We start from the raw sequence: 20,842 nt of genomic DNA, 5'->3' as shown, positions 1-20,842 counted from the left end.
AGTTTGAAGATACTAATTACAAGTGGGGACAGCTCTGGCTTGCTTTGAGCATTTCACCTGTTTTGTAAAAGATTTTAAATCCGAGATTAATTTGATTCCAGGTGGTAATGTGATGCCATGAACCTGCAGGTTTCTCTATTGTAGAAACTTGAAGACTACAAGGAGGTTTGTGGATGAAACAAGTCCACACAATCCCTAACTCAATGAGGCTGTGTGCAGATTAAATGATAGCTCTTGCAGTAATATAATAAAACAATATCATGACCATCACATGACTGTCAGCCTTTAAAGATATCACGCAGCATGAAAAGCATGTTTCTCACTATAAATCATAACTCACTCATGTGTATGACTTTGGACTGATGTTGAGTTTAGGTATGAGGTCGGTTAACAGAATGAATGAACTTCTTACACTTTCTTTTCTAATGAATGAATGAACTTATAATTGAAGGATCTTAATGAGACTTAACAGAGCATATATTAAATTAGTTCTTAGTTTTAAAAAAAGTCAAATATGGATTAATTTACTATGACAGGAATGGTATAGGCTACAGTTCCCCTCCAGCTGTCACTTGCACACTGACATAATGTTACCATTAGCTCTAGCATAGCAGCTTCGTATGCAATTCATCGTTGCGTATTATATACAGCCAGAACAGGGTAGGACATGGAAAAGGCTAGGCTCTAATAATGCCTTACACCAGCTGAACTTGTTATAGTGTGTCAGAGGTGTCAGTCCAGGTCCTTGAATCTCCACTAAGGTAGCCAACTGCAAGCTAGCAGCTGTTAGCCATCTAGCTAACCTGACGGGCCTGACGTGTTGAACTGAAGCGGCCGAGTCCAAGTTTTCTTGAGGTGATTTGAAAGCAGTTTTTGCTAACATTATCTCAAAGGGCGTTGTATTTACCTGCTGGGATGTTAGCTCTACATGTAAGGCTCGGGAGGAGGAAGCTCCAGAGTTGGTGACAGAGGCGCCGGGGATGGAGAGAACCCGTCCGGTGATAGAGTTCATCCTCCTGTCGGCTTCTAGCGGGACCCCCTCATTCAGTGAAACATCCCCTCCACGACACTCACAAGCCTCAGGTTAAAGTTTAAAAAGGTCCAAGTAGCCACCAGAGGCGTGCATACACGGATGTGTGTGTGGGTAAAGCGCTACAGCAGCTGTCTGCTAACCAACGGGACGTAAACAAAGTACAGGCTACTTGCTACTACTGGGTCGGAAATCCGTCTCCTGTTGGGAGGCGCGAGAGTGAGGCTGTGGATTGGCAGATACCAACGTCAATCATGTGGGGGCGGGGACTGTACTGAATACTCGTGTTCCTATTGGTTGTGTGGTCTGTTTATCTTGCCGGATGGGGCGGGTTGCTGTTGAAATCTGTCAAGGCTGCAAATATGAGGAAGTTGCACATTACAGCGTGACATGCAGGTGACAGCTGAACAGTGCAGAGACCCACGCCATTTTTCAACCTCAGGGGCATTTATCAACAAAGATTAACTTATTTTAAATTCCTCAAACAATGAGCTGTTGACAAACTGCTGATTAAATTGACAGCTTCAGTGATACTAGTGAGTGCAAAACATTTTATCAATAATGTAAGGACAGTTTTTGTCTGTTTGCAATACAGAGCTATACTAAAATACACTTTATTATAAAATAACGAATATCAATGCATTGCTCGAGAGTGCGCCTTTTAATTGTATCTATTCTGCAACAGAGAATTATTTTTTTTCCTCGTTTCGCCAGTCGCAAATCTTCAGTAAACGTTTCAAAATCTATGGCAATTTAAATTCAATGTATTTAAAATGCTTAAAAAGTCGTTTGTTCTATCAGAACAATACATTTATAAAACATACAAATACGGAATGTACGCTTGATGCAACTAACATCTTTTAGAGTCTTTTAAAGATTTGTATATATATTTTTAATCCATCTATAGGTAGCATTTTAGTGATGTAGTATAGTTGCAATCTAATTAGGCATTAGTCTTATTTCTTACTGCTGGTAGTTCATTCTGAGGCGAGGCTTATATGGATGATATATTACAAACGAAACAGTTTTTTCTTTTTTTGTGTGTGTGAAATTTAAATCAGTTTTTAAACCTCTGACCACAGTTGTCTAAAATGTAGTTGAAGTATAAATATAGTAGTATAAATGTAGTTGAAGTATAAATGTAGTAGTATAAATGTAGTTGAAGTATAAATGTAGTAGTATAAATGTAGTTGAAGTTGGCCTCTCCTCTACTTCTGAGTTGCAGCAACTGTAGGAGTTATCTTTAAAATGTCCAAGACTGCAATATAAGAAGCAACCACGAGGTGGCAGCATCATCCATATAAAAGCAATTCTTTCTCCACAGGGTTATTTACCTTTACAAAAAGGGTTGAGTGTGTTGAGCTTGCACTGCACGAATCATCTGTCCGGTGTATATGGAACAAGCCAAACTGTCTTAAGATGTTTAGTTGTAAAGATTGTCTGTTCAACATTGATCTGTTTCCAGCACTATTACGCTCCCAGTCCTCTAATCATTCACGCTAAAATCCATCACAATCACAGAGAACTTCTTACCAAAACAGTTTTCATTTGATTATTAAAAAATATGTTTAGAGAATTAACTTACACAAATTTTAGATATTAAATTGGCTCTAGTTTGACAAAGAACAAAATTCTGACATGTTCATTCTTAAAAGCGCCTACCTTCTCTGGTCCAAACAAATCCAGAGCATTCAGGAGCAGAATCTAAAGTTAGAAGGAGGACATACTGGCTGCTGCATTGTTGTCAGAGAAGCCAGCACTTCAACATAGCATGTTTCCTTAATGTCTGATCATATAGTAAGGTCACTTTATCAATTCATTCAGTAAATATCTTACATATTGGACATATTGCGTTTAAATAACATTATAGCTAGCCCTTGATTGCTAAATTTAGGCTTGTTAGCATACTGTCTGTGTGTCCCTGTTCCTGTTTTAATTGTTGACACTGCTTCCAAGCTTTCCACCATTTTTGCTGCACTGAAACATCACACAAATGTCATGACTCCCAATTTCTCACTCGTAATTATGACTTTTGAGGGCTCATCATGTGCTCATAACTCATAAATACAGTAAATATGATATTTCCAAGGAGCACCTGAAGACAGCAAACTATTACAAATAATTTCAGTAACATTCACGAATATTATCGCTGAACTTTAGCGCAAAATGTTTAACAACATTAGATAGTACCTGGGTTGTGTTCGGTACAAAATTGTTCAGAACCAATGGATGACCATATTCTCTCATCTGACTTTCTTTGAATGCCCTCTGGACGTTTCTGAGAACAAACACTCTAACTCCTTTATTCCTTCAGCTTTCAGGCTGTTGAAATCTTTAATTGATTTATGGTCGATGCACACTAAGGTAACCTTTAAGGTTATTTATCTATGTATTCATAATACATTTCTGGTGTCTTAATTTATACTGCATTTTTAAATTCTCACTTGGCGACCTTTGTGTCTACTTATGTCTGTTGTTACTGGCATGTGAAAATAATTGTTTAATGCTGCTGTGACTGTTTGTTTCCTCTGATTGTGTCTTGATTTATTTTAATAAGACTGTGTAGGATGTGAAACTGAATTACCTTTCTGGGATAAATTAAGTCGTCTTAATCTAAATCACATTTTGAGTTTGTATGCAGAGTAAATCTCAAAGCGATATCTCTGATTGAAGACACTGTGCGTATGACACAGTCAGACATTGGAGGACATGATTTCAAAAGTCTGACAGTTACTTTGTATGGGGCATGTGTATCTTGACGATGAAGTACCCAATGTTAAATCATCTTGGAAGTGTTGTCTCTTCAGCGTTGGATGTCAGGTGGAGGACATTTTAGAAAAAAAGATGAAGCATGAGAAATGTTACCAAAAAAGGCTGGTCAAAATGTGTCCAAAAAAGAAGTGACAAAAACACACACATCTCCTTCTGAAAACATAAAAAAAGTTTTAATTTAAATATTGGCAGACAAGTGATGCTATAGTTGTCACATCGACAGGTCTCGCTGTTTATTCCTTGCAAATGTATTATTGCACATGGATTACACTGCTCTTTATAAGAAGTCACAGAGGTGAAATCAGAGGAAATCGCTCTTCAAATGACAATCTTATGATTTACCACCCATCTACATACTTACTTTGATGATTCCAGGGATATATTCTCCACTCACATACTCTTGTTTCACAAAAAGTAATCTTGACACCCTTCAATATAACATTATACCAGTTGCACGACCAGTACAATCCCATCTCTTTCATCTAGCACCCATGGCAATGTTACAAATGGCTCCACTGTAAACTGGAATCATCAAACGTCAAGATTTTCACCTATAAAACTTCATCTTCAACTGCATCTCAACACTTTGCAAAATGCTCGCAGATTCAAGGCATCGTTGTCGTTTTTCTTGCATAGACTAAACACACCCATCCAGACCTGAACACCTGTAGGACACAGAGGGAAATGAAGCCAAGCAGCACTGTGACTGTCTTGGAAAATTGTCTTCTCAAAAGGCATTATTGTTCAGCATTACAAAAAGTGCATCAGGAATATTCATTTGAGGGACAGGCACTGAAATCTGCCTTTTCCCCTCTACAGAATACAATTAATACTTTTTGGCATTGTACAAATCACAGGCACACAGGTATTGTGCATTCACAATATACATCCACTCTGTAAATTCCCCCACCTTTGGCTTTACACACAGTAGAAATACATGCTATCTGTGGGGATACGATAGGTCTTTGGCTCAATTAATCTTTGGGTTTATGATCCCAATACTTATGTGGTAGCTTGGGTTTGCATTGTTTGTGCATTCAGCATACAATGGGATCCTAAAAAGGAGAATTATATGAGAGAAAGAACACATTGGCACTTCTTTTAGTCCTTTCCGTTACCCTCCAGCTCCATCTAGTGGGCCGTAACACCCTCTGCATTTATAACACAGTTCGACCCCTCACAAAAAAAGAAACTAGAAAGGCACATTTTTTTGAGTGGGATTTGGTTTAGCTTTGTCCAAGCCAGACTTGATGAACCCAGTGGCAGCAGCAGGGAGAGGCGACTCGAGTTCAAACCTGCCACTGCCTGAGGAGGAACTATGACTACATGTGTGTGTGATATGATGCAGAGAGCAAAGGTTTCTTTAGCAAATGTGCTCATGTGTAGAGTCTGCAGTCCAGAGATAATCCAAACCAGGCACCAATATTGGACGGGGAGGGGGTGTAAGGTGGGGAAGGGGGAGGCGGATGGGTCTGGAGATGCTGACACAGTTCAGAGCTTCAACAGGAACAACCCTCTGGTCCTCTCACTGAATGCACAGGACGTCGCTCTCCTTCAGGCCGAACCGAGTCTTGTACTTGTCGAAAAGGCACAGCAGGGACTTGACGTACATCGAGTGGTACAGATCCACCATCTCTTCAGAGGGGTCCTCAATTTTTGGCACTGTGATTGGCTCCCCAACTGTAAGAGAATACGAGAGGGTTAAATAGTGAACATAAAAAAGGGTTACATCGTCAAAAAAGTGAATGTAAGGAGGTAAGTAATCCCCCAAAATAATACTCTTTAATAAGATGGAAATATATTTAAAAAATAAGATGGAAATAAAATACATAGAATGAAAACATTGGGGAAATTAAAACCCTTGAAAATGTATGATAATTAAGTTAAAACTTAGAATAAAAAGTGCGTAACATCCATGGAGAGTATAAATCACTGAGGCAGTCTCAGTGGCGTCACCTATTGGTTTCTAAAGAGTGATGAAACCGAACGATGGCAATCGCAATATCAGAAATGTTCTCTAGAAAACAAGCAAAGAGGCGGAGTTAAGGCGGCCTTCAGTCTCCCTCTCTGTCCCCCTTACAGTGTTTACTAATAAAGAAATTAGCTATTGATACCAACATTTTTTTTTAATCAGTCTGTAAATATTTGTATTCTAATGTTAGATATTTTAATATGGGGTCCAATTGGGATTCCTTATCTTTTGGTCCAGCCTCTAGTGGACACTCGAGGAATTGCATTTTTTTGTACTTCAGCGTTTGTCTGATTTTTCTCTTTTTTTCAGCATATAGAGACTTTGCTCTGCTTATCTGTTCAAAATGTGTCACTCATTGTCCTCTAATAAACTGTACCACCACAGCAGAGTATTGTTGAAGAGTTGACCTGTTTTAACGTAAACATCAGCAGTCACACTTGCCTATCGTGGTGATGGGTTTTCCATAAGGCACGATGCCCCAGGAGTTGCCGAAGAAGAGGCCACATCCGTGGAAAAGGCATGGGGCGAAGCCTAACAGCTTCTGCAACCTCTTCTGTACAGCTCTGCAGACCGTCCCCTCCTCGAAGATCACCTGCTTGTAGGCGTCGTTCTCTCCGAAGGAATACACCGGAACCAGGTCAGACCTGAGGAGACACACCAGAAGCTCAACTAAAGACCCCCTTTATGAATGTTTCTATACAAAGCCGTACACTTGAACAGATTTTAAACATATCAATCAGTTATCAGACATGTTCCAGTGGTGGAGTCTAAATCAATGTAAAAAAAACAACAACACCTTCCACTCTCTGAAACTTGAACTTTGCACCCTTCTTGTGTAACTGTTTATATAACATGCATTATTAGCCTGGATATTTTTATGTTTTTTTTACAGTCATACCTGTAATAGAAGGGCTCATTGATCATAAAAAAACACAGAACTGAGAGATATGTCTACACGAGTACAGGACAAGTTAAGTCACTTCAGGATCCTGCTCAGACGGGCCCGCTATCTGCCCTTAAATCCTCCAAAAATCTGCAGCCAATCGAGTAAATTCATAACTGCTCAATGACGTCATCTTGGAGGGTTTTCATACATCCATTAACCGGCCCATTCCTAGAATAACACAGCGCTACTGCTACCGCAAGTGCTATTGATTTATTTATACAGAGAGAACTTGTGATAAACAAGCAGCTTTACAAAGACTGTTTGATAAACTGTCCTCTTTTTGGGATTTTTTATGCCTTCATTAGATGGAAAGGACAGTGGATAGAGTCAGAAATCAGGGAGGGAGGAAGTGAGGAATGACGTGCGGGAGACGAGGCAGAGATCAGATTTGAACACAGGCTGCACAATCTCGAGCCTCTTGGGGCGTCCTCACTAACCACTAACACACTAACACACGTTTTAAGCATATACTATAGATACAGCGTAAGAAACAGGAAGGAAATAAAAAACTAATTCCTGTAACTCTTTTATCATCCTTTGCCCTTTTATATCCTTTTTGGAATATTTCAATTTATTCACCGATCAGCTATAACATTTTTATTCTTGAGGCAATCTAATGCAATACAAAACCTTTCAGTGACAGAACATAATGAGAGGTGTTGCTTATATCCCCCCCCCCCTCGCCATTAACATACACGAGGGGAGTGTTTTAATGCACACCAGGACACCAACGCCACCCAATACCTCTTCCATGATAAACACAGAGTAGCTAAATCACCTTTCTGACCATGTCAACGAAAAGACGAAGAATGCAGACGTTTCATAAAAGTAGACTTTAGAACTAGAACTGTTGTGCTGCATTAGATAGCACAGGTGGTCATTATGTTACATCTAATCGGTGTATCTTCTGTGGATAAGGTGCATGCAACCAAGCCCTTGTGCACTTCTTTCTTAGTTTGCCTAATAAAAAATAACTTTCCCTCACTATGTATTAAGAATCAAATCCAATGTGTAACATTTAGAGAAGGAGTGACCTTATTGTACAGCCTCGTCTGGAATGCTAACCTAGTTGCTCTGAATCCAGCTCTATATTTCTAAGCTCTAAGCTTCTTTGGACGAGGTGAACATTGATCCACGACCATATCTGAGAAGGACTCTGGATCCTTTGGGTTAGCTAGAAACTTTGGGTTTGCCTGCTTGCCAGCTCAGACAGCCTGATCCGCCTTAGACTGCAGAACTACACATTCATAAAAGACGTGTTTCTGGGGGGGTAACCTTTTTTCTGAATTATTATTCAAGGTTTATTCATTCCTGCACAGACTCTGAGAATCACATTAGTATGTGTTAGGCCGTGTTTAGTCGTTGTTTCTGCACGTGGCCTCATTGCGTCTGAGTGTGGTGCAGCCAGCTCACCCTTTCTGCAGGGCCAGCCTCACGAAGCCTTTTCGATTCTTCAGGGTGACAGAATTCATGCCAGGAGCGCACTGCAGCGACTCTGCCGCTCCTCCGACTACGATGACGACGGCATTTCCTGTCCCGTTGCGTGACAGCAGGTAGTCGATGGAGTTCTTGTTCACAGGACAGATACCTGATGAGGAAAAAAGACGAGAAAGATGTTTAAAACGGCACAAAAGAAGACGTGTAAAAGAGGCAAATTCAATGACCCACCATGTATGGACTAATCAAGAATATTTATACTTTATTGATCCCGCGAGGGGAAATTCGTTTTTACACTCTGTCTAGTAAACATGCTACACAAACATAGGCTGAAATACACACACATGCACAAACAGGATCCTATGGACATGCACTAATGGAGAGGTCTCAGAGTGAGGGGGCTGCCCACAGTGGGCGCTCCTGAGCTTGTGGGGGGGTTAGGTGCCTTGCTCAAGGGCACCTCGGCAGTGCTCAGGAAGTGGCCTGGCACCTCTCCAGCTACCAGACCAATTTCCGGACTTGGTCCGTGCCGGGACTTGAACCGGCGACCCTCCGATTCCCAACCCAAGTCCCTACAGACTGAGCTACTGTCCTGAACTTCTGTTGCAATTATTGTAAAAGTCAGTCAGACTAATTTATATAGTCTGCCTTCTCACATTAAACAATAGGGCATTGGGCAAGAAAGCCTGAAACACCCAAGCCCTTGCAGAGAGGGGGCGTGGTCAGACACAGCTCATTTACATTTAAAGGTACAGACACAGAAACAGTCTGTTCTGAGCAGGGCTGAAATATAGGGGTTTATAGAAATGATCAAATACAGGATCAGAGTGGATTTAGAACAAGAAACTTCACAGACATGTTTTGAGGAACTCTGAGACTTATTTAAAAGGCAGATAATGTGACCTTCAACTTAATTGCCTAATAGCGAGTGTGCCTGAAGATGACCTTGTGGCATCCCTTCCTTGACATCACAATTTTTTCTCTTCGACAGCAACTGGCTTTACCTGGAGTCTACCACTCTATCACAGGGAGGACCCAGTATCCTCCATTATTCTACATTATATCCATAACTTCTGCACAAAATATCTACAAATCAGTGGTGAAAATAATTTCATGACGTAAAAAGATAAAAAGGACAAGAAACAGGAAGTTGACTTCTGAGAAAAGACGTCTGCTGAATGAGATCTTTGTGACTGTGAGGGAGAACTTTGAGTTACTTGAATAAAAGTGACATGAACATGTGAACATGGCCGACTACACCGGAGCAAATTCAGAGCAGCAAGACATTCCCAACTCACAAAAGCTCCTATGAGTTTTACACTGGTTATGAAATTGACTTAAGAAAAGGTTAAGCAGACCCTCAGTGACAGGAATGACTTCATCTATGTAGTTCTTTCAAATGTCTCTTTACACTGCCACAGGGTCTGTGTTAACCAAAGCCATTTAGCAGCCTTTTTTTTTTTACTTTTTGACAGCAAAGATTCACTGAAAGTGTTGCTTTCAAATGTTTAAGACAGCAAGATGACTTTTTCGTCACAGAGTACAATCTCATAACTTTCAGGATGGGATCAGCTGAGATAAGATGTATCACTTTGTCCACAGGGGTCATGAAGATCAACACGAACATCCAGTAGCTTCAAGATTTATTATTTTCAAGGGTTTTTTGTTTCAGTCATTTAATCTGAAATAAGTATTTTTTGGTGGCCTTATTTTGCCTTTATTAGATAGGACAGCGGGCAGAGAGGGACAGGAACTGTTTGGAGGAGAGAGTGGGGGACGACATGAAGCAAAGGGCTAAGGTCGGATTCAAACCCACATGAGCTTCTGCAACATAACCGCTAGGCTGTCCGGCACCCCATTTACCCCCAAATTTAATTTGAGGCATAGCTAGCTTTACAAACAGCTTGCAAAATGTTTTGCTCATACTTCGTAAAAATAATCAGTAATTCTTATTTTACCAGAGATTTTGTATTTTTGGGGCACTGGTAGCATAGTGGTTAGTTTGTTAGTGCACCATGTACAGAGGCTGTGGTCTCTGAAGCGGGCAGGTCCAGGTATTGAACATAAAATAAGTAATCAATGATGTCACTGATTTTCTTGTCTGCTTTTGCAGTTCAAGAAGAAGTAGTTTGAATTTCAGTCTGTTTCATGGCCAGATAAAAAATGCATCAGAGAAGGTTTCAGTAACAATGTGTGTTCACTCTTATCATCCCTGACAGCAGTTTAAATAAAAAAACACTTTGTTTTAAAGCTCCACAACTTCTGCAGAGATCTTAATAAAGATTTACAACCGATGAAGGACACAGAGATGTACTACGTGGTCACATTAATCAATGAAACCTTTTGAAACAACATGTTCAGTAACCTATAGTGACCTCAGAGTAAGTACAGTATCTATGGGCAAAGAAGAGGCCTGAACAACAAACAGCCGTTCAGAACAGAACAGTTAGAGCTCTATCAGTCAGTCAAATCAGCAGATCCAAGTAAACAGAAGCTTTTTCAGCTGTGCAATACGTTCAAAGGTCCTCCCTCCTACAGATACAGACCTTCACGCTATGAGACATGTCAGGAATTTAAACAAGATTCCACACTTTCTCAAGTCCTCTCACCTCCAGACATCAGATAGTCTCGCAGGACCGGCAAGCGGAAGTTTCCGGCCAGGGTTGCCAGGGAGGGTTTGATGCCAGGGAATTTCTTGGTGAAGCCGGTGGCCTCTGTCCCAAAGTTGCAGAAAGCACCGAAGCAGAAGATGCCGTGGGGGTGGTAGCCGAAGATGTAGTTCCGGCTGGGCAGCAGGTTGTGGGTTTTAATGAGCTGGAGGACGAGAGGCACAAAGAGGAGCAGCGTGAGACTCATTAATATACAGAGGGCTGAATGTAAGACCCCCGAGAACAGCTGATGAGAGACATGCACTGTTAGAAAACAAATATGGCTGAAAGCTTAAAACAGAAGCTGTGTGCCAATCACATCAAATATCTGTGATGATGTTTACTTTCTTTAACATTTCCACCCATACAGGCAAAATGCAGCAGCCTCTTCAACATACTAACTAACTTTTCCTACTGTAGATGTTGTTGTGTTGTGGCACAGATTATGTTTCAGTAGTACGAGAACATCCTTATCAACTTGAACCCAACACGACCCTCATGTACAGTCATAAAACAGTGAGCCAGCAGAAATGTTGTTCACCTGCTCAGGTTGTCAACAATACGGCACATTGTCAAACTTTCAGCATGAGGTTAATCTCCTGGTTTCACGTTGGTGGTTGAGAATCAGCACAATCCTAATCGTCACAGTGAGCGCTCCGATCTGCACTGCAGACTCAGATCCATCACAATGTGTACACAGAGCCGCCGTCGTAGCTCGTCAAACACAACAGTTGCATAATCGCATTAGCAAAAGAGATCACACTCAAGATCCTCACAGCAGCGCTGAGTCCACCTGACCTGCATGGCAGCTGTGACGGGGTTACAACAGGTCAAGGGATGTAGACAGAATTCAACTACTTTTATAGTTACTGGAAGAGATGGAGACCAGACAAGAGTCACTGGTTACTGTAATAAAAAGTGCTAATCTGACAAAGGATTCTTTGTTTTTTTAGTGTATAGTCACACAGAAGACTTCTTACAGTCTTCACTTTGACTTAAAGGCTGCTTCAGACTTTAACCGATTTGCCTCCAACTCATAAATAATTATCACGTGTTCATCATAGATAAAGAACACTTCGCCTATATTCAAATGATGACTCAGGGGCGTAACCACTGATGGATATGGTTCAATAGATTAAGTCAGTGATCAGCATTTCCACATCAGAGATACAAAGCAGATACTGTATGAAAAGAAGTGGACGTAGCCATTACAAAGTCACCCACTAGTTTGTGAACAGCCCCTTTTTGAAGCCCCCAGTCTGGCATTGTTGACCTCACCATCTTTGTTTTATCTGAAGCCAGAAGTGAGCACTTTTTGGAGAACAGGGTGGACACACATTGTAACACATCTATGCTGGTTGACAGGCGACCATCGTAGAGATTTGAAAAAAAAGAGAAAAAGTAAAGCACCTACACCATAAAGCAAACTAGGTTGTGACCGATATGCGATTTTTTAGGGCAGATACCTAATGCATCAATGGTGGTTGACAGGCGACCATCGTAGAGATTCTGAAAAAAAACAACAACCCTGAAGCATCTACACCGTAAAGCTTAAGGACCTGACTGATATGTAGTTTTAGGGCCGATACTGATATTAGGAAAATAAAAAATCTGATACCGATATATTGGCCGATATCTGTAGAGATAAATATATATAGATATACACCATTTTTTGTGTTGATCCCTCAATGTAATCCAGCAGTCTGTGCAGTGACAGAAAGTAACTGCACATGTACATGCATCACCGCTTGACACTCTGGAGATTGATGATGCTCGTTGTAATCCATATAGCGCCCTCGCTGGTGACAGAGAACTGCTGGTGTAATGCAATGAAGTTTAAATGAAATGCTATTTGACTGGTGAACAAATCCAGTAATATCTGCATATCTGCGATAAAATTTGTCGATACCGATAGTCACTTGATATGCTAATATCTGCTTGTATTATCGGCTGGCCGATTAATGGGTCGGTTTCTAAAGCATACCCTGTTTTATCGATTTTTTTACTCTAAATGGGACCGTTATTTATAAAAGGATAATCTCACTGTTTCAAAGAAAACTTGAAACTAATGATTGAAGCACCAGCTAGTGACCCCCCAGAGGGTTAGGACCCTTACTTTGAAAAACACTGACTTAATGCACCCCTCACTCAGTTCTGAGAGCCGAACATGTACTGTAACGACGACATGTCATTCAAACTTTGCAACAGTAAATATCTACGTTGGCTTATGTTGTTGTCCTGCTGTAATACTTTCTCTGACAGAGAGCTGACATCAAGTGTCTGGGTGTCTGTTTTAATGACCTCATCAACCTGCTGAGACACACGGCCTCACAGAACACACAGTACAGATCAATGTGACGGACAAAGTTCAGCTGCAGAGAGCTCAACTTGAATCTCTTTCTTCTCTCTGAACAGTATATAATCTCATCACGAGGTGGGCAGAGCATTTCTGATCACACTGAGGGGATTTTATAGACAAACACTGTCAATTACCGGTTTTCTCTCCGATAAAGAGATCAAATTAAAAACAGCCGTGTGAGCTCTGACTTTTCTAAGAAAATGTTAGAAGGCCTGAACTGAAAACAACGAGAAGTAGAAACTAGTCAAGGCTAAGGCTTAAATATGGTCTTAAGAACTGTTGTCACTTTGTCTGTCGTGTTTACCAATGTGTTCAATGTGTGAAAAAGGAGGCGGACGTACTCACTGTAAATCTGTTCTAGAAATTCAGTATACTATCCAAGCCTAAACTAAAAGCTAATAATCTTTTTGGAGAAGTCTTGACCAGAGAATGTGTTATATCTTTTCTGAGAAGTTACTGAAAATGAAAAGAGTAGCTCAACTTTGATGTTTGTTTGCTTGGACAAAAGTGTCTGGTCAATTTTAGAATTGTAGATTTTTTTGGGGTAGTTAATGAGAAACTGCAAAGTGATGATTTAGTCAAATCTTCGGACAGCAAACTGACTCAGGCAGAGATTCTCAGAGAACGCCTTTAAACATACTGTCCTTGACCGTTAGCTTCCTCACTGATAGTTTACTCACTCACTGCTACTGTACTGTACTGTAACAGCCCCCCACCCCCCTCCACACACACACACACACACTGTATACTCTGTGAATGTGTGTGATAACACCCTCTCCTACACACTGTTCCAGGTTTGTCCTCGCGTCTAAAGAAGCCGTGATCAAAACAAGCCTGGCACAGCTCCTTAGCCTATCAGGCCGGACAAAGTCTAAAACTCTGCACCGACATCAGGCCCTCATCATAATCATCACAGGACAAGGAACAGCCTGGAGCCGACAGCTGATACGCCATACACCCCTGATAAGCGTATCTATAAACCTGTGCAGGAATGGAAATCAATTAACAAGCTCAATCAAGGCAAAACTAACCATACGGGGAAACTTAGAAGAAGTAAGTGTTGGACAGCATTTCATCGCACATTACGGCTGTTACAGCTAAAATGACATCTTCTTTCACCCTGCTCTCTATGTTTTTTTTAAGTGTTGGGGAGGGATTCAAAAAGCCCACACAGAGAGACTGATTAGTTACTTACCCTGACTGGGAAGTAGTCTCTGAAATATGTCCACACCGTCCAGTTTCTCACCCAGGACGATCTCCTGCCACCTGAAGGGAACATTACAGATCAGAAAACACTTCACTACTTCAAAAACAGAGCTGATACGCATTTTGGTATGTTCTCGGTAGCATTTTAGCCTGTGATTTAGCTTAGCACTGTTTTTTGAGAAATTGCTAACGGCCGCATGCTAACATGTTCACAATTTAGAATTTCAGAATTTCCGTCCATCCATCCATCCATGTTTAAGAATGTATACGTTTACAATGTTCAACCTTTTAGGTTTAGCTTAGCATGCTAACATTTTTAAAGCATTGAACATAAGTTACAGCTGAAGTGCCACTAGTTTTAAATAAAACAAAGTATTAGTTTATGCAAAAATGTTATGACAACTTCCAATAGCTGATGCTTGAGGAAACATAAGGGTGTCACAGAGAGAGTAGAAGTCAGTTATCTGGGGACCATATGAGTCCATCCAACAGTTACGACTATCCATCGAATCCTTTTTGATATATTTTGGTCTTGACCAAAGTAAAACCTGACAGAACTGACTGACTAAGGGCGCGGTCACACTGGCCATCCGTACCATGCCCAAGCACGCTTCAACCCTAAAGTCCAGTTCGTTTGGCCAGTGTAACATAACATTTAGAAAGCCAAGAATCACCATCCTTCTCTGAGTAATAACAACATGTGATCTGTATGATCTTTAAAAGGAAGAATTTAAGAACTAGATAAACATCCTGTTCAAATAATAGAGTCTTTGTTGGTTCATTACAAATCAATAAACTGATACTTTAGGTAACCCAGAGGTCTCAGAGCATTCATTCATGTGCTGTCACACCATTTTAAACCATTCATTTTTAATCAGTGCAACATTTTCATTTCCCTAAAAAATGCGTCATCTGACCTGTTGTAAAGATTACAAATACTGATGGTTTTGTCGCTGATGAGAGTGATACTGTGTCACGCCTTGCCTTGTTTGGGGGTGTTCCAGTCAACGATGAGCCAGGCGGTGTACATGGCAGCGATGATCCAGCAGTCTGTGCAGAACATGTAGATGAGCAGCACCGTGCAGGCAGCGCCTGGAGGCAGAGAGGAGGAACAGTACAATCAAGTATTGTAAAAGAAGTGAGTGGTACTGAAATACAGGGAAATCAATTACCATAAGATACAGAACAGATTAGATATTCAGCTCAGGGCTCGGAAAGATATCAGGAGGCAGACACAAGTATGAGTGCGGCTCTGAGGTCTGACCTTCTCATTATGAGACTATAATGAGACGACAGGTTAGCTCGTCTCTGTTTCTCTGCTGTCCTGCAGCTTAAATGACACAAACACAAACTCCCCCCACTCACCCATGGCCAAGAAGCTGATGACCCACTGTAGCACAGAGATCACCTGCAGATGTTTCTCCATCTTGGACGTGCAGGGCCAGAATGCTACAGGCAGCTCCTGCAGGGCAGAGAGGATGCTGGAGCCCGTGCCTGCAACAAAAAGGTGCAAGAAGTGAAAACAGTGCAGGAAAGGAGAATTTTACCAAAATGTCACATGTCCACATGAGTGGATTATAGAAGAAAGCTACAAACGCCTTAAAAGATGTGTGTGAAAAGCATTTTTGTCACTTTTCTTGTCCCAAACAAAAACCAACAAAGCAACGCTTTCCTGCAACATGATGCCAAACAAGTCCATTTCTTCAATTAACATTTGAAGCTAAGCCTCGGTCGCTCGATTTCGGCTACTCACCAGCTCTCCTCAGTCAGCAGGCCATACGTGAAGCAGTGCAGCTACATGTGAGGGGACTGTGTGCGAACAGGGAGCAAAAACGCACACACTAAGAGCCACTAAAGCTGGACAAGCTCATACTGCCGAGAGCCAATAAGAGAGGAGCCCCCCCCCCCCCCTCCTCCTGGACAACACTGTCCTCTAATCCCATCAGTGCACACTGAAAATAACCCAGCACAGTGCTCCTCCTCCTGCTGCTGCTGCTTTTACCTGTGATACTCTTCCACCTAAGATACCATTACTCCGTCAAGGCTATCGCTGAGCAGAGAGACGGAGCTGGCGGGGATACAATCACGGCCTAATCTGTCCACTTAACAGTCCCTCTGTGAGCCAGATCAAACCACCAGAGAATGCACACAGAGAAGTAAACAAATACTATCAAGTCACACAGCACATGAAGCAACCAGGTGGATCCAAATCTGTCCTGTTATTTGTGCAGAGTTGCATGACTTCGTTGTTCAGCTGTAGACTCCAAAAGTCCTTAAAAAAAGACCCGTAATGATTGTGTGTCTGCAGACTCATCAGAAGCAGCAGAGAGGATTTGAGATAATGTGAGATAAATTTCACATGTTTTTAAGTCTCTCTAACAACCCTGACATGCACGTGCATTCATTGAATTCTCCTCTCTCCAAACTGGCTGCAAGACTTCCACTCAGAAAGAGAGATTTCACAGTATATTCATTTGAAATTTTGTCATAGAGCATATCTCACACCGAGAATCAGACATCGAATGGGATTGGTACCTGACCCGTATTGTTCGTTCTGCTCCCAGGGAACAGTTGGCTCTTTTATGCATGTTGTATGGGAGTGTCCGGGGGTGTTCGATTTTTGGGGAAAGGTCTGGCTGGCAGGCATGACTGCTGCTAAGAAGATTGTAGTCCAGCGTTGGAAACCACCTCATGATATTTCAAGGACTCATTGGCTTCGGAGCTTTTTGGACATTTCGTACCTGGAACTATCTTCAGCAAGAGTTAATGTTGCGCAAACCTAACACAATTTTGTTATGGACAGATTTAATATCGAGCTTAAAGGATCTTCTAACTGAATAAGGATGTTATGTCTGTGTGTATTACTGTCATGTTGGCTGGTGGAGGGGGGTGGGGAGAGAGGGGGGTAGAGGGATAGCTGGGTTTAACATTCAATAAATTCGCTAGGCTGTTGTACTGCCTGTAATTTGATGGTGTTTCAATAAAAAAAAAAAAAAAGAGATTTCAGTGAAAGTGGTGAGGATAAATCACACCACACTCTTTGTTCAACTGCTACTGTTAAAGTTCACCTGTAGTTAAAGGAGGATTTAAATATCTGGAATAAGACTGGAGTATCCTGGCAGAGTTACCTACCGAGGTGAAAGATGGGCCAATTTCAAAGTAAAAGACTGTTTCAGCTTTCAAAGAAATAAGATAGACTGATAGAGTAAAATGTATCTGAACTTTAAACTCCCATTGTGATAAAGAAAAGTGACAGGTTTCGGAGCAGCTACTGAGTGTATCGCTAAAGTAAACACAGATTAAAAAAGAGTCATGGCTCACAAATCAAACACGTTAAAAAGAAATGGAAGTAGAGGAGGTTCATCTGTTTTAGTTCCAAAATTGTAAAGCTTAAATCACAAAGATGGTTGTATTTGCTCTATGGTTGTCACAATTACAGATTTTTTGAACTTCAATATAGCCTGAGTAGTAAAAAAATAAATAAGAGGATATTGATACCTATTTCGTTACCATGGAAACCCAAATAAATGTCCAGACACTTAATAATGGGGAATTTCTTGTTTTTTTAATCAGCAAACTTTGCACGCAAACTCCTGCATAATATCTGAATTGCACAGAAACGTTGCTCAATACAATATTTGAGCAATTTAGGCAGCGCTCTCTCTCTCTCTCTCTCTCTCTCTCTCTCTCTCTCTCTCTCTCTCTCTCTCTCTCTTTCAGTCAAGGCAATTTTTGTTAAAATAATATGACTGAAGTACTGATGGGTTTTTCTAGCCTCTGTACTTTTCTATACCATCTATTATTTAAATAACAGAGATTGTACAGTTTAAAGCACATTGTGATGAAATATGTCAAAGTATGGAAAGATTTGACAACATTCATTGGTTCAATGTAAAGCAGGAGACTTCCAGCAATTACAGGGAATGCTGCAAAAATAGCCAAACTGTAATAGGGGTCCAATATGCCATTTTAAAATGAGTTCCACTGATTGTTGGAGGGATGTTTTTTGCATCCCATTAGCATCTGCAGTGTCTATACAGTAAGTATACAAGCTAAAAGTCATTAAATAACTAATTTATTTTTCATCATTTGTAAGAAAAAAACAAGATTTGGAGTTTTAAGAATGCAGCAACATTAATTTTAGTTTCCAGGTTTTCATTTCTGCAGCATTCCCTCTACAATGATTTTTGCAGAATGAATCATAATGTCTATATTTTGAGATGTTTGACCACCTCTGTTTGTTTGTTTGTTTGTTTGTTTGTTTGTTTGTTTGATGCTGCTGCCTTTTTTTTCCTTCTCTTTTCTTTTTTTACACTTTTGATCCCAGAACCAGCGGAGTTACCTTTGAGGACGCCGGAGTAGGCAGCAAGGATGGTCTTCATAGCTGATCTCTTCTTCTTTGGGTGGTGTAAGAGAAGAAACTCTGACTCTTGCTGTCAGGATGATAAAAGTCCAACTCCACAGCTCCTCTCACTCTCAAGACTCCCGTCAACTGCAACTGAGAGCGGCGAGCAGCGGGCATTTAATCAGTGCGGGAGGAGGAGCCACACACACACACACACACACACACACACACACACACACACACACACTCACACCAGAGGCTGTAGATGAGACTCACACACCCAGGGTGTCAGGAGCAGAGAGAGGTGTGTGGCTGCAGGTAGAGGAGCCTGGTTGGGCAGGTGGAGGAGGCAGTGTGTCTGGAGTAATTGTCGCTGCCGAGCCTCTCTCTCTGTATTTATGGGCGCAGTCACGTGGTTACACTTTGAAAAACATCCAAGTTGTTTTGACCATTAGTCCTGCCTTCACCTCTTCACCAGATGAGCAGGAATCTTTATGTTGGGAGGACACAGAGGAACTGTGTTTAAAAAATAGGCTAAATGCAACATTTTTATAAAAAGACTCTTTGATTGAAGGATGACTAAAGGATGATATAAAAAAAAATCAGTTTAACCTGATTTTAAATTGATTTTATAGTTTACATTTACATTTTAATGACATTTAGAGTTAAGGTAATGTGAACTAAAAAACTACCTCTCTGTCTAATTTCTAATATGCATATAGCATGGGATAATATCATTTTAATTAATTTACAAACCTCTATTTCAGCACTGGAACATTTCTTTTTCTGCATACAGTATCCTATATATGGTTATTAAAGATGACCTATTATGCTGATCCACATTTCAGCACTCACAGCATAGAGTGTTACAATGCTGGATGCTCAGACTAAACTTGAGCGAAGTTTCACATCATGAGGTTATTAACGTACGTTGGCGTAATCCCAGGATGAGTCTGCAGAGGGCGCTAAACGGCTTGTTCTGCAAACCACATGATCATTTCCCGATTTGAAGCCAAGAATTTCACAAGATGGCTTCGAGCCTTACAGAGGCTTCCCTCTCCGAGCGCTGGAGAGCTGCAGCCGTCCTCTTCATGGACACACCCACCCTTCAAGAACACGCCCACTCATTCAAATATTCCACGCGACTGAGAAACGTTCTATTTCACCGCTATCTGCTCGACCGCTTTGCTAGTGGTGTGCATGTATGTCGTTTTAATATTACTTGCTACTTTCATTCTGGACACTTGCAAGACATTTCAGATTGTGAAAGTAGAATGGAATTTTTGTTTAAATAAATTATGATTTTGATCAAGTTGAAACATACGGAACAAAGTGCCAGGGTGCGAAGGATACAAAAAGATACCGCTAATTTCTAATTTTGGATGTAGCTACAGTGTTGTTGACCTCAGTGACATCAGAGCTTGTTACAGCCTCCGTCCCGAAGACACCCGGAAACTGGATCGCACTTTGTTAACACAATGTCGGTAACTGGGCTATTAGCGGCTAAGGGAGTGCCGTACTTACGCACAGCAAGCCAAATGAAGATGGCAACAAGTTTGAGTTTGAGCGTAACACAAAGTTAGCATCGATGCTTAGAAATGAAAGTATCATCAAACACTTTCGTCTGCTTCATTCGCTAAACAGCTTATCAGTCAAATGTATAGCACATTGACAATCTTTGCCGTGGAAACTGTAATAAAAACGGGGGTGCTGTTAATCACTTCCCCTGACACCTCCCCCACAGGAGAGGTTATAGGCATTAAAAAGTACAATCTAGCTGCTGATAGTCTCTTTTATATTTTTATAAGAGACATCAGTATTAATCTCAGTCTGTTTCATAACTACATAAAAACTCCTCACTAATTTAGTCACACTTTTGTCTTGTGGTGTCACTTGATCCATCCGACCATTATCTATACAGCTTTTCACATTCAGGGTCACGGGGGACTGGAGCTGATCTCAGCTTTCATTGGGTGAGAGGCAGGGTACACTCTGGACTGATCGCCAGTCAATCACAGGGCTGACATACAGAGACAAACAACCAGCCACACTCACATTCACACCTACGGGACAATCAAGAGTCACCAGTTAACCTAACCAGCATGTCTTTGGACTGTGGGAGGAAGC

The 20,842-nt window shown here is 41.1% G+C and overlaps 2 protein-coding genes across 2 annotated transcripts in view; both read right to left on the bottom strand.

Annotated features, from left to right (window-relative positions):
- uvrag (UV radiation resistance associated gene) overlaps positions 1-1,225 on the bottom strand; it is a 122,124-nt gene extending 120,899 nt beyond the window's left edge. The window contains exon 1 of the mRNA XM_061055937.1: positions 908-1,225. Within this exon, the coding sequence (XP_060911920.1) occupies positions 908-1,012 (105 nt within the window). The 5' untranslated portion in view covers positions 1,013-1,225. The remainder of the gene's footprint in view (positions 1-907) is intronic.
- A 2,725-nt stretch (positions 1,226-3,950) lies between these two features.
- dgat2 (diacylglycerol O-acyltransferase 2) lies at positions 3,951-19,081 on the bottom strand. Its single transcript, XM_061055964.1, has 8 exons — positions 18,713-19,081; positions 15,736-15,864; positions 15,355-15,462; positions 14,360-14,430; positions 10,767-10,971; positions 8,134-8,308; positions 6,216-6,418; positions 3,951-5,482 (listed from the first exon to the last, which is right to left on the bottom strand). Exons 1-8 carry the CDS (start codon positions 18,750-18,752, stop codon positions 5,328-5,330), a joined length of 1,086 nt encoding a protein of 361 aa, XP_060911947.1. The 5' UTR covers positions 18,753-19,081; the 3' UTR covers positions 3,951-5,327.
- Between the last annotated feature and the right edge of the window lie 1,761 nt (positions 19,082-20,842).

Source organism: Labrus mixtus, chromosome 14, assembly GCF_963584025.1.
Source record: "Labrus mixtus chromosome 14, fLabMix1.1, whole genome shotgun sequence".
NCBI lineage: Eukaryota > Metazoa > Chordata > Actinopteri > Labriformes > Labridae > Labrus > Labrus mixtus.
The sequence above is the reverse complement of the archived record's forward strand: the minus strand, read 5'-3'. Positions and strand labels throughout refer to the sequence as shown.

What these genes read in the sequence shown, in the direction of transcription:
- dgat2 (XM_061055964.1), bottom strand. Translation starts at nt 18,752, where the DNA reads ATGAAGACCATCCTTGCTGCCTACTCCGGCGTCCTCAAAG. An exon ending in AGGCTGGCCCTGCAGAAAGG is followed by an intron (nt 6,419 to 8,133) that starts GTGAGCTGGCTG and finishes GTGTCTCCTCAG; the next exon opens with GTCTGACCTGGTTCCGGTGT. An exon ending in AAAACCCATCACCACGATAG is followed by an intron (nt 5,483 to 6,215) that starts GCAAGTGTGACT and finishes ATTCTCTTACAG; the next exon opens with TTGGGGAGCCAATCACAGTG.